General features: G+C 38.2%; 1 protein-coding gene across 2 annotated transcripts in view; it reads left to right on the top strand.

The window, feature by feature from the left end:
* The window catches only part of OSBPL11 (oxysterol binding protein like 11), an 87,469-nt gene extending 70,494 nt beyond the window's left edge, over window positions 1–16,975 (top strand). For both annotated transcript variants that reach the window (XM_045812503.2, XM_087861560.1), the window contains 3 exons: window positions 2,745–2,927; window positions 11,592–11,745; window positions 15,323–16,975. In XM_045812503.2, the coding sequence (XP_045668459.2) occupies window positions 2,745–2,927; window positions 11,592–11,745; window positions 15,323–15,388 (403 nt within the window). In that variant the 3' untranslated portion in view covers window positions 15,389–16,975. The remainder of the gene's footprint in view (window positions 1–2,744; window positions 2,928–11,591; window positions 11,746–15,322) is intronic.
* Window positions 16,976–18,657: the final 1,682 nt, after the last annotated feature.

Below are 18,657 nucleotides of genomic sequence, written 5' to 3' on the forward strand. Positions count from 1 at the left end.
CTGAAAAGAAAATTTAATTCTGATTCACGTTAAAGTAAAAAAAGAAACATGATGTTCGACATACTTCTCATTGTCTGATAAAGGAAACCTATCACTTTTTCAAGAGAGACAAACTGTTTTCCTGGTATTAAAATTTAAAGGGATTTGTTGCAGGTATCCTTGTATAGTGGCGTTTAGAAACATAGATAATGTCTTCTTCAGTAGTTCTGCATAAAATGTAATTACCCTTCATGTGACTATTTCATATATATATCAATAAAACCCAAAGTTAAACTCTTAACCTTCAATCAATAAAAACTTTCTCTTTATTAATTTTTTTAGATTTATTTTTTTATTTTTAAGTAACCTCTACACCCAATGTGGAGCTTGAACTCACAACCCGAGATCAAAGTTGCATGCTCCACCAACTGAGCCAGCTAGGCGCCCCAGTCAATGAAAACTTTATATGTGAAGCCAGGTTAATATAGCCAGTGATTTTCTGGTATTCCAGATAGCTGTAGAGACAGAGTCTAGACCATCTAAAAGGCTAACTTGTCATGTTTTTAGTAGGTGAGAGAATAATGCCTTATCAATTACCAGTCATCCTCACTTTAAAGATGAGTAGGATGATAACTTAAGATTTAGCTCTATACTGAGTATCTTAAGGATCACGTATTCTGTGTTATTGGTTGATACAAGATCTAGATATACATGCCCTTTTTCTTTTTTTAAGTAGGCTCCACGCCCAGTGTGGAGCCCGTCGCGGGGCTTGAACTCTCAACCCTGAGATCAAGACCTGAGCCAAGATCAAGAGTCAGATGCTTAACTGATGGAACCACCCAGGCGCCCCTAGATCTACATGCTTTATATGTTTAGATATTCATTGATTTGCTGGCTATAACTGCTTTCATGCTACAGTGACAGAGTTAAGTAGTTGTGACAGACAGTCTGGCCTGCGAATCCTCGTATTTACTTCCCAGTCCTTTACAGAAGTTTGCCAACCCTGCATTAGGCTGTTACGAAGAATTATTATAAGCAGAATGAGGTGAGGCCCTTCTTCCTCCTCGTGTTGCTTCTGCATGTTCCTCGTGGCGCACCTCTGGTATGTGTGATTCTTGTTCCCTGCCCCAGCTCTCCTCGTGCTGCTCTTGCTCTGTGGCTGCACTAAGCAGCAAAGACCCCACATAAGCAGCGTGTATGAACAGGGACCCGGGTGTGCTCTTTCCAGTGGAAAGGCACGTGAGGGAGAGGATAACTTGAGAGATTGTACTGTGGCAGTAAAGGATCAAGTGAGGAACATTTTATGGTCCCTTAATTCTCAGAATTTGGATTGGGTATGTGTGGATGGAGAGGGGAAGGGGTAAGTATTCAGTGTCATCTCCTCATACCCTGTTGGGTTAGAAGCAAATTTTCAAAGAAGGGAACAAGGTTGGCAGTTGGGGTCAGAGAGCAAACATGGACGTCACAAGAAACATTCAGTCGGGCAAGAAACCCTTCACAGTGGAATTACTGAAGTTCATAGGCTTTGAAGTATAACTGAGTTCCCACCTGTATTGTAATCAAGCAGACTTGTAGCCCTGTGTTCTTTGTGTCCTGTTAGCTATCATTACATATAACTTTTGATTTTGAATTTTGGTTTGTTCTTGGATTCCAAACCCCTCTTAGCTTGATCTCCAAAATCTGGTTCATGTATCATTTGCTTATTGGCCCCTATATCTCTGCCTTGAGTTCTGAGCTTGCAGACTTTAATTAGCTTCTGATTGAAAACAGTGGATTGTACTGTGTCCTTCTGGTTCCTAGGCCCTTGGCCTACACCTACGGATACTCCTTAGGCTTCCCGTAGCCTGAACCTTTGGGCTTTGGTCCTGTGGATTGCCTTTTGAATGCAGATAAATCACAATCCCTGGTGCACTGATTAGACCCTAACATTTGCCCACTATAAGTTCTGAACCACTATCTTATCTGATCCTGTTGTTACTTGTGTCCTATGGTGAACACAAAATGCTTCATTAAAAATAATTGACCTGTTTATTCTGATCTTCATTTGAGCTGTATCCTGTTGTCTTTTGATAAACTAGCCAGGTAACTTACTCTTCATTAAACTTTCAACAACAGTAGTGTTGGAGTTCTCTTGGAGTTCTGTGTTAATGATGATAATTTTTATATACCGGTACTCTTTTTTTTTTTTTAATTTTTCTGTTTTGGGAAGAGAATATTAAAATTTTTAATTTTTTTTTCAATTTTTTCTACCTCTTACTGGTTTATCTGGTTTCTATATTTAATTTAAAATTAGGCTTATGTGATTTTATATAGAATCGATATATCCAGAATTCAGATATAGGGACTCCAGACTTTTAAGTAAATAGGACTAGTTTTTTTAAAAAGTTAAATTGTAATGTTGAAACATTTTAAAACTGCAATAAAAAAGAAATGTTAATATTTTTCATATTTCTGTTTAGTTTTAGTATTATAGTTTTGTCTATAACAGGCATTTAAAGATCACACTTTGTGATCATTTATGGTAACTTAGTTTCTGGTTTGATTCCCAGTAATCTTTCTAAAAGATTAAAGTGACATTATTTGAAAAAACTATCTAGTTAGCTGTCATGGGATTTACAGAGTCTGACATTGGCACTGACAAACTGAAGTGAGCTATGTAACCAATTTAAACAGAATTCAGAAAGCATGTTTTTGGGTTTCAGAATACTAAGAAGCAAGCCCAGTTTCACTTATTAGAGCATATTTTTATTTCTTCCTGCGTCTAGGGTTACAGGTGAAGTGAAGCACAACATCACCAATACTGTGGTCTGCAGAGTGCAAGGCGAATGGAATAGTGTTCTTGAGTTCACTTACAGCAATGGAGAGACAAAGTATGTGGACTTGACTAAATTGGCAGTAACAAAGAAAAGAGTAAGACCTCTGGAGAAGCAAGATCCATTTGAATCCAGGTATTTTATCCTCACATCCATCCAGGAAAGAGTCCAAAGCTCTGGATCTTAATCTAAGCCTTTTAACTAGGTTGCAACCTTAGGCAAGTCACTTCACCAGTTAGCAGTCAAATGATTACTCTCCTTATCATAGAGCTCTTACAAATTATTAACAAAAAACAGATGCCCTAACAGGAAAATGGGCAAAGAACATAAAGAGGCAGTTCAAAAATAGAAAAAAAAAAAATGCCCACTAAGAATGAAAAATTACTCAGTGTAATTATAATTCAAAGGAATATAAATTAAACAGTAGTTTTTTAAACAATAACGTCTCTTGAGAAAAAGTGAGCAAATAGGCATTTTCAAACTGCTGGTTAAAATATAAATTAGTACAACCTCCCTAGTGGGTATTTTGGCAATATATGAAGTTTCTTAGATGTGTTCAGAGTGGTTGCTTCTAGAGAGAAGTACTGGGATCTAGGATAGGAAAGAGACTTACCTTTCACGGACGCCCCCTCCCCTTTTTAAGATTTTGGTTTTTTATTTGAGAGAGAACAAGCCGGGAGGAGGGGCAGAGAGAGAGGGAGAAGCAGCCTCTCCGCTGAGCAGGGAACCTGAGGTGGGAGTGGGACTTGATTCCAGGACTCTGGGATCATGACCTGAGCTGAAGGCAGACGCTTAACCAACTGAGCCATCCAGGTGCCCCACAGAATCCCCTTTGAACTGTTTAAATTTTATATCTTGTAGAAGTATTACTGTATCGATTTAAAAAGAAAAAGGGAAATAAAAGGAAGCATATAACATCTTAAGATCATGTAAATAGAGCTAAACCATTTACAATTATATGTGTAAAGGGATCAAATACCCATTAACCAGACTCAGATTGCATCAAGAAACAAAACAGGAATCACTGGGGAAAAGTGTTCTTCTTGGGATTTATCCTAAAGGAGAGGTTCTTTTTATTTTATTTTAATTCCAGGATAGTTAACATAGAATGTGAAATTAGTTTTAGGTGTACAGTACAGTGATTCAAAAGGAGAGTTCCTTTTTTTTTTTTAAGATTGTATTTATTCTTTTGACAGAGAGAGCACAAGCGGGGGGGGAAGGGCAGAGGGAGAGGGAGAAGCAGGCTCCCCGCTAAGCAGGGAGCCCGATGCAGGGCTCAACCCCAGGACCCTAGGATCATGACCTGAGCCGAAGGCAGTCTCTTAACAGGCTGAGCACCCCCCGCCATGTCCCCAGAAGGAGAGGTTCTTAAAGTTTAGTCTGTGGACCCCCAGCTGTCCTTGAGATTTTCAGGAGGTTTGCAAGTTCAATTTTATTTTCATAATAATGCTAAGATGTTATTTGGTCTTTCACTCTGTTGGCACTGCTTCTCTTAGCACTAACCAAGGCAGTGGCACACACTGTACACGTAGTCACTGTATTCTTCACTGCCCATGTACTGGCATTTTTTAAGATGCCAGGTTTTTGTTTTGTTTTTGTTTTTTAATGTCCTTTAAAAAGCAGTACAGGGGCACCTGGGTGGCACAGTTGAGCCTCTGACTCTTGGTTTCTGTTCACATCATGATCTCAGGATCATGAGACTGAGCCCGGCTTTGGGCTCTGCACTTGGCATGGAGTCTGGTTGAAATTCTCTCTCCCTCTCCCTCTGCCCCACCCAGTCATGCTCATGCATGCTGTCTCTCTCTCTCTGAATAAAAATAAATCTCTAAAAAAAAAAAACAAAACAAAAAAAAAAACAGTACAGATTGCTAGTTTTATTTTGAGTATCCATTGAATACCCATCTTTTTAATATTCTGTATGACAAATTGGTAGTATACATAAAGCACTGGTGGTGGATATACTGAGAAGTATGATGGTTATCTGGAGGAAAAGCACTTGGGCAGTTGTTTGAGTTTCAAGCTGAACTAATTGCTCTTCTCATGGAACACTATTTTTTTTTCTTTTTTATATTACATTAGTCACCATACAGTACATCCCTAGTTTTTGATGTAAAGTCCCATGATTCGTTACTTGCGTATAACACCCAGTGCACCATGCAATACGTGCCCTCCTTACTACCCATCACCAGCCTATTCCAATCTCCCACCCCCTTCCCCTCTGAAGCCCTCAGTTTGTTTCCCAGAGTCCATAGTCTCTCATAGTTCATTCCCCCTTCTGTTTACCCCCCCTTTCTTCTTCCCTTTCTGCTTAAAAGAATGGCAAACCATGACTGTTCTAATTTCAATATTGGGCAGACATTTTTCTTATAAGTGAATGACACGAACATGGTACTTCAAGGAAACAAATGACACTATTTTTTGCTAATAATAAAATTTAAATGGAAACAACATACGGATTAAAGACCTAAATGTGAAACCTGAAACCATAAAAATCCTAGACGAAAGAGAGCACAGGCAGTAATTTCTCTGACATCAGCTATAGCAACATTTTTGTAGATATGTCTCCTGAGGTAAGGGAAATAAAAGCAAAAATATCCTATTGGGATTACATCAAAATAAAAAAAGTTTCTGCACAACAAAACTAAAAGGCACGCTATAGAATGAGAAGATATTTGCAAATGACATTTCCGATAAAGGGTTAGTTTTCAAAATATATAAAGAACTGATACAACAACAAGTGTTGGTGAGGATGTGGAGAAAAAGACAACCTCTTGCGTTGTTGGTGGGAATGCAACAGCCACTACGGAAAACAGTATGGAGGTTCCTCAAATTTTTAAAGAACTACCCTGTGATCCAGTAATTGTACTACTTGCCTATTTACCCTAAAATACAAAACACTAATTCAAAGGGGTACCTGCCCCCGTATGTTTATAGCAGCATTATTTATAAACTATGGAAGCAGCCCAAGTGTCCATCAGTAGATGAATGGATAAAGAAGATGTGGTACGTGTACACACACACACACACACACACACACACACACACACACAGGAATATTATTCAGCCATAAAAAAGAATGAAATGTTGCCATTTGCGATGACATGGATGGACCTGGAGAGTATAGTGCTAAGCTTAAATAAGTCAGAGAAAGACAAATACCATATGATCTCATTTATATGTGGAATTTAAGAAACAAATGAGCAGAGAGAAAAAGGCAAACCATGAATAGACTCTTAACTATAGAAAACATACTGATGGTAACCAGAGGGGAGGTGGGTGAGGGTTGGGGGAAATAGAGGATGGGGATTAAAGAGTAAACTTACCATGATGAAAAGGTAAATAAAGTGAAAAAAAAATTTTTAAATAAAAAGGAGAAGGGGGAGAAAGTGGAAAGTAAATAAATACATAGATGAAAACAACTTAAGTGTCTGTCAGTGGATGAATGGATTAGAAGCTATAGTATATAGGGGTGCCTGGCTGGCTGAGTTGGAAGAGCGTGACTCTTGATCTCAGGGTTGTAAGTTTGAGCCCCCTGTGAGGGGTAGAGATTACTTAAATAAAATGTTTTAAACTTAAAAAAAAAAAAGTTGTAGTATATACACAATGGAATTTTATTCAACCATGAAAAAAGGAAATCCTGCTATTTGTGACAACATGGATGGACCTTAAGGGTATTATGCTAAATGAAATAAGTCAGAGAAAGACAAATACTGTATGGTCTTACTTATATGTACAATCTAGGCAAAATAAAAGCCTCATGGAAAATAGATCAGATTTGAGGTTACCAGAGGTCGGGGGTGGGGGGTGGAAGAATTGGACAAGGGTGATCAAAAGGTACAAAGGTCAAGTTCTAAGATAAACTAGCACTAGGCATGTAATGTGCAATATGAAGACTAGAGTTAACATTGCTGTGTGTGTATTTGAAAGTTATTGAAAGAGCAGATCCTAGGAACTCTAATCACAAGGAGAAAAAAACTTTTTTCTTTTGTATTTATATGTAATGATGGATGTGAACTAAACTCCCTGTGGTAGCACATGTAAGTCAAGTTATTGTGCCATATATCCTAAACTGACGTACCAGTGCTGTATGTCAGTTGTATCTCCGTTAAACTGGAAAAACTATTTAAGCTTCAAGGCAAAAATCAGAATTGTGGAAAACTTGTACCTGCCACCTGAGTGTGAAAGCTTCCCAGGTAAAGGGTTTTCTGATGAAATTTGTGGTGATAGTAATGAATGTGATTTTTTCATATTACCTAATAAAATGTCAACATCTGAAAGATAATTTTTCAAGTGAACAATGCATGACACTGCAAATCATTCAGGATCCATTCAAAAATCCAGTCAAGATGAATGGATAAAGAAGATGTGATATATATAATGGAATATTACTCAGCCTTCAAAAAATGGAAATCTTGCCATGTGCAATGATGTGGGTGGAGCTAGAGTGTATTATGCTAAGTGAAATAAGTCAGTCAGAGAAAGACAGATGCCATATGATCTCACTCATATGTGGAATTTAAGGAAAAAAACAGATGAACATGTGGGAAAGGAGAAAGGAAAAAGGAGAGAGGGAAACATCCCATAAGAAGACTCTTAATAATAGAGAACAAACTGAGGGTTGATAGAAGGAGGTTGGCTACCCAGGGCTCCAAGATCATGACCTAAACAGAAACCAAGAGTCGGCCACTTAACCCACTGAGCCACCCAGGTGCCTTTAGATTTTCTTTATATAATTTAACTAAAACAATGTATCAGAACAGAGCGAATGTAGAAACAGTTATAAGAATCCAGCTATTATTGGGTGCCTGGGTGGCTCAGTCAGTTGAGTGTCTGCCTTCTGCTCGGATCTTGATCTCGGGGTCCTGGGATTGTGTCCGGCATCAGGCTCCTTGCTTAGCACGGAGCCTCCTTCTCCCTCTTCCTCTTCCCCTCCCTGCTGCTCGTACTCTCTCTCACGCTTGCTTGCTCTCTCAAATAAATAAATAAAATCTTTTTTTAAAAAAAGAAAAAATCCAGCTATTATTAAAGCAGACAAATGTTTAAGAGATACTGTTGGATTCTCTTTGCTAAAATTTTATTAAGGATTTTTTATATCTACATTCTTGGGAGATATTGGTCTGTTGTTTTCTTTGAGGAAGTTTTTAACTACAATTCAGTACCTTTTTAGGGATATTGAGGTTGTCTTCTTGAGTGAAGGTTGGTAGTTTGTGTCTTTTAAGGCACTGATTCATTTCATCTAGTTTGTCAAATTTATTGGCATATAGTTTATAATATCCCCTTAGTTTTTTTTTAATGTGTGTGTGTAAGCTCTGTAGTGATGTCCCCACTTTCATTCTTTATGTTGGTAATGTTTTCTTTGACTGATCAATGGGATTAAAGGTTTTTATTAAGGATTATTTATTAAAGGATTATTAATTTTACTCAAAGAACCAGTTTTAATTTCATTGATTTTTATCTGCATTTCTATTTTGTTATTCATTGCTTTCTGCTCTTTTTTATTTCTTCTTTTATGCTTACTTGTTACATCATTTACTCTTCCTTTTTCTAGTTTCTTAACAGGGAAGCTCCGGTCAGGGATCAGCGAACCTTTCTATAAAAGGCGGAGAGTAAATATTTTAGGCCTATTGGGCCAGATAGTCTCTACCACAACCACTCAGCTCTGCCACTGAAGCATGAAAGCAGCCACAGACGGTGAAAGGATAGGTAGACACCATTATGTTACAATAAAAATTTATTTACAAAAGTGGAGAGCCAACCATGGTTTGACCCCTGATGAGGTCGTCAGTTTTTCTTCTTTTAGGAAATTAAATATTTATAAATATTTAATATATTCTCTCTAGGTCTGCTTTATCTATATCTCACAACTTTTGAACTTTTGATATGTGCTTTCTGATTTTCCTTGGTGTTTTTTTTTTTTCTTTTTTGGACTCATGAAGTTATTTAGTAATGTATTGTTTAATTTCCAAATATTTGGAAATTTTCCAGCTATCTTTCCATTATTGATTTTTTTAAAAGATTTTATTTATTTGACAGACACAGCGAGAGAGGGAACACGAGGGGGAGTGGGAGAGGGAGAAGTAGGCTTCCTGCTGAGTAGGGAGCCTGATGTGGGGCTCCATCCCAGGGCCGTGGGATCATGACCTGAGCCAAAGGCAGACGCTTAACGACTGAGCCACCCAGGCGCCCCTCCATTGTTGATTTTTTTTTTTTTTTTTTTTTTTTTTTTAAGATTTTTTATTTATTTATTCGACAGAGATAGAGACAGCCAGCGAGAGAGGGAACACAAGCGGGGGGAGTGAGAGAGGAAGAAGCAGGCTCATAGAGGAGGAGCCTGACGTGGGGCTCGAACCCGGAACGCCGGGATCACGCCCTGAGCCGAAGGCAGACGCTTTAACCGCTGTGCCACCCAGGCGCCCCCCTCCATTGTTGATTTTTAATTTAACTTAGTTTTAGCCGAAGGATATACTTGGTGTGGTTTCAATCCTTCAGATTTATTGAGATTTGTTTTATGACCCCGAATATATTCTGTCTTGGTAAATGTTTCATTGCACTTGACAAGAATGTGTATTCTGTTGATGTTAGGTGACAGTATTCTGTAAATATCGATTACCTCAAGTGGGTTGTTAGTATCTTTCTAGTACTTTGTGTTACTAATTTTCTGTGTACTTGTTCCATCAGTTGAGATCAGTAATTGAGATCAGTTTTTGAAATTACCAATTATAACTGAATTTTCTCTTTGTAGTTCTGTAAGTTTTCATGTTATTTGAAGCTCTGTATTAGGCACATGCACATTTGGGATTGTATGTCCTCTTATGCACTGAGCCCTGATCATTATGAAATCTTTATCATTGGTGATAGTTCTTGCTTTGAATTCTACTTTAATACTATAATACTAAAATTGCCACTTAAAAACTTTATCAAGATGGGACGCCTGGATGGCTCAGTCAGTTAGGCATCTGCCTTCGGCTCAGGTCATGATCCCAGGGTGCTAGAATCAAGTCTCACATCAGGGTCCTTGCAGGGTCCCCCCTGCTCTTGCACTCTCTCTCTCTCAGACAAATAAATAAAATCTTAAAATAAATACTTTATCAAGATGTATTTTACATATTATAAAATTCACCTGTTTCCAGTGTGTAATTCAGTGATTTTTAGCAACTTCCCTGAGCAGTGCAGTCATCACCATAAATCAGTTTCACAATTTTTATCCTCCTGTAAGACCCTCATTTCCATTTACAGCTGAGGTCCATTTCATTCTTATCCCCAGTCTCAGGGACCCTCGTTTCCATCTATAAATTGGCCTTTTCTGAACACTTGAGATAAATGGAAACATGTAGTACGTGGTATCTTACGTCTGGCTTCTTCCACTTAGCATGATGTTTTGAGGTTCATTTATGATACAACATCATTTTTTATATTGCTGAATAGTATTCCCTTGTGGAACCACGTTTTGTCTATCCATTCACGAGTTGATAGACGTTGCCGGTTTTGGACTATGATGATTAATACCACTATGAACACTCCCGTGCAAATCTTTGGGTGGATAGGTTTTCATTTCTCTGGGTAAATACCTGAAACTGGAATTGCTGGGTTGTCTGGAAGTTTTACATTTAACTTTTCAGGAAACTGCCAAACTATTTTCCAGAATGGCTAACCATTTTACATTCCTGCCAGCAATGTATAAGTGTTCTAGTTCTCCACATCCTGTCAACACTTGCTATTGCCTGCCTTATACCCATTACACCCCTTCTAGTTGGTATGAAATAGTCTTATTATGGTTTTCATTCACATATTCCAAATGACTAATGATGTTGAACATATTTTCATGTGCTAATTAATTACCCATTTGTTTATCATCTTTGGTAAAATGTGTGATTGTCTTCCTGGGTTGCAGGAGTTCTTCATGAATTCTGAATGCAAATTTTTTATTGGAATGTTTTACAAGTATTTTCTCCTTGTCTGTTGCTCATTTTTAAATTTTCGTAGTGGGTTTTTTTCAGTATAAGATTTTTATTTTTTCAAGATGAGATTATCAGTGTTTTCTTTTATGGATTATGGTTTTGGTATTGTATCTAAGAAATCTTTGCCTAACCCAGACTCAAAGATTTTCTCCTATGTGTTCTTGTAGAAGTTTTCTTATGAGGTAAGGGTCTGAGGTCCTCTTTTTGCTTGTAGATACCCATTTGTCCCAGCAGCGTTTGTTGAACAGACTGTTCTTCTTCCCAACCAGTTGTCTGGGCAGTTTTCTTTTGCTTGGGGTTAGTTGAGCTTTTGTCCCTCTGCTGTGCCTATAAACTCTAGCCAGTGAGTTGGAGCACCCATAGGACTCCCCTCGTTTATTCCCTGCTCTCAGGAATCACTGCCCTGTGCTGCCTTTGCTCAGTATCCGCAGTCTCCACTGTTCAATACACGCCTAGCTGATTAAAGGCAGGAGGGTAAGTCTGGTCCCCATCACCTCATCATATCCAGAAGTAGAAGTTGTCTCTTTACCTTTTAGCTTTTAAAAAATGTATTTATCTTTTTGCTTATTATTTCCTGAGTTTCTTAAAAATAATCCTACTATTACTTGGTAAAATACAAATTATTTTTAATTTGAAAAGAAAAAGTAGAATCAGCAGCATCTTGGACATTAGTATCAGCACCATAATATTCTGTGTTCTTGTAACTCACAAACATGAAATTACATATCTGATTCAGGAAACATAATTTTTAAAAATTACTGTTAATTTTAAGGGCATCAGCTCTATTTAATTATACTTTTTTAAAGAACACTCGTAAGATGTGTGGTTTTTCTAATTATAGGCGATTGTGGAAAAATGTGACAGACTCTCTGAGGGAATCTGAAATTGATAAAGCCACAGAGCACAAACGTACCCTGGAAGAGCGCCAGAGGACTGAAGAAAGGCATCGAACTGAAACAGGCACACCCTGGAAAACCAAATATTTTATTAAAGAGGTTTGTCCTACATGTCTTCAGACTAAAACTCATTATCTGCTTAGTGAGAACTTTAGCTTCCTAGGCTTTCTTGAATTGTCATTACTTATACATCTTTATTTCTGAAACTAGTCCAGCTTAACTATGAGCTTTTTCGTGAGCTTTTCACAGTTTGCCAAAGTTAAGATAGTTTACCAGCAATTCAGATGAAGTAGATTTTGGGATTAAATTGGCCACAAATAAAAATGCTAACATAATCTCCAATCACAGTATAGATTATACAGTTTATAATTTATTGCCTTTTGAACGACACTGAAACTCTGTTCACCTCCAGAGACCACTTTATTTATTTATTTATTTATTTATTTTTTAAAGATTTTGTTTATTTATTCGACAGAGAGACAGCCAGCGAGAGAGGGAACACAAGCAGGAGGAGTGGGAGAGGAAGAAGCAGGCTCATAGCGGAGGAGCCTGATGTGGGGCTCGGTCCCATAACGCCGGGCTCACGCCCTGAGCCGAAGGCAGACGCTTAACCGCTGTGCCAACCAGGCGCCCCTATTTATTTATTTTTAATATTTTATTTATTTGACAGAGAGCAAGAGAGGGAACACAAGCAAGGGGAGTGTGAGAGGGAGAAGCAGGCTTCCCACTGAGCACAGAGCCCGATGGGGGCTCGATCCCAGGACCCTGGGATCACGCCCTGAGCCGAAGGCAGACGCTTAATGGCTGAGCCCCCCAGGCGCCCCGAGAGACCACATTTTAAAGGGAGACACGAGACCACATTTTAAAGGGAGACACAAGAAACTTAATTAGCTACACAAAGGTGGTGAAGTGACTAGAATCTTTGCAACGTTTAAGGAAGAAAGAATGAAGTGGGGTGTTTACCCTAGAAAACCGAAAATTAGGGCCTTTGTTGTAAACTTCTTCGGATATGTATTAGCTTTCTCACGTAGAAGTTTTTGTCAGTTTGCATAGCAGTCCCTTAAGGTAGGTCCAACCTACCAGGAATTTTAAGCTTAGCGTAGGAAGGAATTGCACAACAATCAAAAACACCCAATAATAACAAGGGAGTACATTTTATAGTAATGCATCATCTGTCCTGTGTGAGACCATGGCTTATGTGGAAGACTTTGATGCCCTGATTTTGCAGCTGGACTAAAAAAATTTTGGAGTCTTATCTAAATTTAAAGATTCTTGTTTTGTTTTGTTTATTACTTTTTAGTAGAACTCAGAGTAAGGTGAATAGCAGAACAGAGCTGTTATCAAGAAAAGTTTTCTTGTCGGGGTGCCTGGCTGGCTCAGGTCAGAAGAGCATGCAACCCTTGATTTCAGGGTTGTGAGTTCGAGCCCCCACATTGGGTGGAGAGATTACTGAAAGAGAAAGAAAAAGGGCTCCTGGGTGGTTCAGTCGGTTAAGCATCTGCCTTCAGCTTGGGTCATGATCCCAGGGATCGAGTCCCGCATCGGGTTCTCTGCTGAGCGGGGTACTACTGCTCCCTCTGCCCCTTCCCACCCCCGCTGGCGCTCTTCTCTTCTCTCTCTCTAAAAGTAAATAAATAAAATCTTTTTAAAAAGAGAGAAAAAAAAGAAAGAAACGTTTTCTTGTCGATAGCCAAGTCTAAAGAAGCCCACTGAACTTTAATATTGGTCTGTCAGGAAGGAATTTGCAAAAAGTAATTTGATCTTGATTTTTGCATTGTTATTAACCCTTAAAATCCATAGTTTATTATAGTAGCTTCATTACCTTCATTTTTCTAATCATTGAGTATCTATTAAAAGTACTGGCCATTTTCATGGATAGGAATAATAAAGGGAAAAGTACTTTACATATCTACTCTTTTATATGAAAAAATAAAATTTTGTAGTTATTATTCAGTTATAGTCTGGTAACTTTGGATTTTTTTCATTTCAAAGAAAGCAGATGTACCGGGAGCAGATTCTAGGAGGAGAATTTCTAAGGGAGGACCTCTGTAAATCATTAAAAGTGAACTTTGGGGGTCAAGAGCAGGGGGCTATAATGGCTAAAAGATATAGGGGCACCTGGCTGGCTCAGTCAGTAGAGCATGCAACTCTTGATCTTGGGGTTGTGAGTTCGAGCCCCATGTTGGGTGTAGAGATCCCTTAAAAATAAAATCTTAAAGAAAAAGGTACAATTAATGAAATTTTAAAAGATAGGCACCCTGATGCTTGCTAATAACATGACATGTAAAGTTGCTACTTCTCATTTATTCTTGGTCAGATACTATTAAGAGCCACTACCACTCTAGCATTCTATGATGTGATTAGGTGATATCTTTTTCAAAGAACAGTACTATAAGGAGTTGAGAATTATCAACCAGGTGATTTAATATAAACAACATAATGGTTGCTATTTTTTTTTTTAAGATTTTATTTATTTGAGAGAGAGGGAGAGAGAGAGAGCATGGTGGGGAGAGGAAGAAGCAGATTCCCCGCTGGGCAAGAAACCCGACATGGGGCTTGATCCCAGTACCCCAAGATCACGACCTGAGCCGAAGGCAGATGCTTAACTCACTGAGCCACCCAGGCGCCCCTAATGGTTGCTATTGTTAAAGGAAAATTATTTTGATACTTACTAAAAACGTCAAGGAACTCTTCATTCAGAACTATTGTAATAGAGAAGAGGATGAAGGTAGGGAGAGAGGAACTTGATTAGATATCAAGGGTGGGAGAAGAGGAGTTTTGAAATCAAGAATTTGGGGTCGGGGGATTCTTGGTAAACTGGCTTATCAGAGTTAATTGCTAAAATTGAGCTCAGTAGGCCATGGATGAGGCCTAGTCAAGAAGAGTGCTCAAAGAGTGCTTTAGTCCCACTAAAATGCAGTCAAGGAGCGAATGAAGCCTTGTCACTAGGAGCCAAGTAATTGCCCGCCTTAAGTCATTTTAGGAACAAGATAGAATATATATATTTAAGAATATTTTTAAAATACTCTTTAATATAAATAGATTGGAGGAACTATGCATTAAGGACGGGTTCCGATCTTACTTCGTCTAGTCCTGTGAACACTGAACTCCAATCTGTGTCAAGTCCTTCACCCCGTATATGGCTTCATGCATTTCTTTTCCTCACTTGCTCTTCCCCTGGTTCTAGTTCATTCTCTGACTCTAACCTTATCTCCTTGCAGTATCCTTCTGTTCACAAGCGCCAGGGAAAACTAAGGAGAGTAGAGTCAGGAAAGAACTAGAAAACAGTACTCAGATACTAGAGATGCCAGTTGAGGTGGAGAGAACAGCTAGTACCTTGATGACCATTTCCTTGTGTCCCAGCTGCTTGCTGCCCATCATTCTGTGGGTGAGGCTCAGTCTGCATTGTCTTGGCAAACTTGGCAGAACTGCTACAAATGATCCTCGGGCATCAACTAGGTACCCCTGGACCAGAACTTCTCCCCTAATCCTAGCTAAACCGCTGGTATGACTTAATGTCTTCAGCACAGAGATTTTTTTTTCTGTCACAAAAACTCTTGTTTTTAAATGTGAGAGTAGAATTCCACATCAGTGAAGGTGTTGCCTCTAGTTTGGGTTACCGATTGTGAAAATATTAGAGGAATTGTTTTTTAAATTACTTTTTTACTTGTTTCAGGGAGACGGCTGGGTTTATCATAAACCCCTTTGGAAAATAATCCCAACAGCACAACCAGCAGAGTGACACACACTAAGACTCGACCGAATGAACTTCTTCTCTGTTGACCCTAAACCCTCCCAGAACGGAGTCATTGCACTGAGTGCATGCTGATTGCACAGACTGCATCTCGCTAAACACGAATGTAGCTCTCAAGGCACCGTAGAACTGCCCCAGGACCACAGTGTTGAGGCACGATGGGCCTCTCACCAACCTGTTCGTGTGACACGGGCAATATCATCTGAAAACCTGTCACGGGAATTATTAGGTGGTTAATCTTTTATCCAGTCCCTGCTAAGTTTGGATCCCCTCTTTTTGCATGGGGCAGCAGCTACACACAACAGTGAGAACTCAGTGATTTCTCTTTAGTGAAAAGTGAAGTCTCTTTCAGAGTTTGTGCTTTGCTTTCTATCTGTAACTGAAGCGTTCACTACTCTTACAAACAAAGAGGAGGAGGACGATGACCCAGAAGTGGATTCAGCCATTGTGCCTGAAATCAGTGTTAAAAAGTCAACCAGGTTGTAGTAACAAGGCGTTCTGTTCCTTCCAAGAGACTGTGTGCCTGTGTCTGAGGAGCTTATCCATTATCCAGCTCTGTTGGAACTCTCTTTTAAAAAGTATATTTATAAATTGATTAGAATTATAACCATGGAGAATTTTTTCTTCTGAGCATTTTAATATACTTGAAAGCAACATTGACTTGAAAAATTTCAGAACATTTTTCAGTACCTAGTTTTATTAAATACTACACTTGAGAGACAATTTTTTTAAATGTGTTCATGTCAATATGATGAGATTTTGGCCTTTCTCAAGAACTGAGTCATTCAAGAACATAGCAAACATTAAAGAATAAAACTGTTACTTTTTTTCCTTACCTTTTTTCACTGTAGGTTAATATCCAGTATTACGTGCTATCCCTCTGGATAAGTATGCTTCATCTTACCTCTGTTCACTCAGATTTAAAACAGCTATTCATATTTGTCAGTAATTCAGAAGTTACATATGTGGCTGAGTGCATGTATGGTATGGTTCTCTTTTCTTTTCAAGGAAACTCAAATGCTGAAGAAAGAATATGAAATAAAAGGTTATCAGGAAGTTGTATTCAGGTACAAATCTTTTTTTAAATAAGTATTTTATTGAGGTTGAAGAATTGCTGGCAATTAAAAGGATAGTGCTAATTATGGCTTTCATCATTCATTCAAGTATTTATTGAGCACCTACGTACGGTGCTCCACACTTGTTACTGCAAGCTACCTTAATTTTCCAAGAGTGGTGCCTTACTCTGTTTCTTCTGATGTGGTCTTCCAATCAGTGTGTGTAACATACCTGTTATTCATCAGCCATGTCGGTGGCTGTATCTCTTGCATCATCACAAGAAGTTTAAGCTTTGTGCTCTGATAAATTGTGTTTTATTGAAGGGGTTATAGGATGAAAACAGCAAAACAATAATTTTTTCAACAAATTGTAAATTATAAGAAAATAACTGGTTTATGTACAACCATTTTAATGATTCCCTTGTTCATTTTTGCTGTGAAATGCACTGAAAAATCTCAAAATGAGTTAATAGTTCATGTGTTGGGAAGATTGAAAAATAATAAAACTAGAGAACAGTAATGCCTTTGTCTGTTTCATGAATGGAGAGAAGTAGAAGGTTTATTTTTAGTAGAGTTAGCACCTGTTCATTTGAGAGGGATGTTGATTTTTCTCTTGACATTATTTTCAGGAACCTCTTAGGGAGAAAAGGAAGTAGATTCAGTAAGAGTTTTTAAAGACTAAAATGTTTAATTTAAATATACTGGAAATAGAGCAAGAGTATAAAATTAGAGATTTTTGTTTTGTTCTTTTAACCATTTGAATACCTATTTATTTCATTGAATTGTTGAATCATTTTAAGAATTACTGAAATATGATTTTAAAAGTTCTTCAGGAAAACAATACATTTATGTGTAATTGAAATCTCCTCATGATACTGGATTGCTTCTTTGACAAGAGTGAACTAATACTACTTTTGGGTAATTACCTTGTCTCTGTCTGGCTTCCCACCGCAGCTTATCTATTAGAGAGAGCTAGAGGCCTATTCTGTTTCATTCTTTTATTCACACCTTGTTGATAATTGGCCAGAGAAATGAGTCTGTGTAGCAGTTGCTACTTATTTGTATCTTTTTCTTTTAGGTCAAACTTTTAAAGATGCACTTTTCTTCTGGCTATTGGGAATTATGTGTTAAGAAGTCCAAGACCAGGGGCACCTGGGTGGCTCAGTCGTTAAGCGTCTGCCTTCGGCTCAGGTCATGATCCCAGCATTCTGGGATCGAGCCCTGAATCAGGCTCCCTGCTCGGCGGGAATCCTACTTCTCCCTCTCCCACTCCCGCTGCTTGTGTTCCCTCTCTCTCTGTCAAATAAATAAATAAAAATCTTTAAAAAAAAAAAAAAAAAGTCCAAGACCAAAAGTGACAAAAAGACCATGTTCTGGCCACGTATTTGGGCTTTTTTTTTTTTTTTTTGCCATGGTGATACCACCACCCTATACCTTCTGTCAAATATTTATATTAAGCTCCACAATCATATTCTAATTAATTGCATTTTGAATAGACAGTTTTTAAGCCCTGAAAAGTAAGTTTTAGATTGTGTATTGGGTGAGATATGGCATCTATGTATCAATTCACTGTACTCTTCAATTGTGACCAGCATCACCTCTGATGTCTACTTGCATCCAAAAATAAGATGAAAAAAAGTATTGAATTTCTCACTCCATAATCCTAGTACTAATACATTAGTCTCAACTATAAATATCTGATACTTGATGAACCAGCTTCTACAGATTAGTTCTTAAAGGATTTATTAATTAACTAGATAAGGATGAAATTTTGTTTAAAATATTGCCTTAAGATGAAGGCCAACTTCTATTGAGTGTTTTCCCCCCAGAGAAAGACAAGTTGGTGTGATCACTCCAGAATCCATACTTGGGAAGGGTTCCTTAGAGGTACTGCAGTGAGGGGAAGCTGATTTATAATTCACCAGAGATAGTGGGAGAAGGAGAAGATGATTCTACCAGATGAGGATGTAAAATACAAGTTCATATACATGAAAATGAAAATTCTAATAAAATATAGTGGCGTAAGATCCCTCCTTGGTCCAAAAGCCAAGCTGCACAAGAAGTTCTTACGTATTACAAAGTGTTTTCATATGTTTTCCCTATTTGAGATTCACAAAAACACTGTGAAATTACAGTCAGAGATGGCTATGCCAACTTCGCAGATGCCGAAGTTAATGCTCAGAAAGTTTAGTGCTCACTTCA

The sequence above is a fragment of the Ursus americanus genome, chromosome 4, assembly GCF_024610735.1.
Source record: "Ursus americanus isolate L20-20 chromosome 4, mUrsAme1.1.p, whole genome shotgun sequence".
In the NCBI taxonomy this organism is placed as follows: domain Eukaryota; kingdom Metazoa; phylum Chordata; class Mammalia; order Carnivora; family Ursidae; genus Ursus; species Ursus americanus.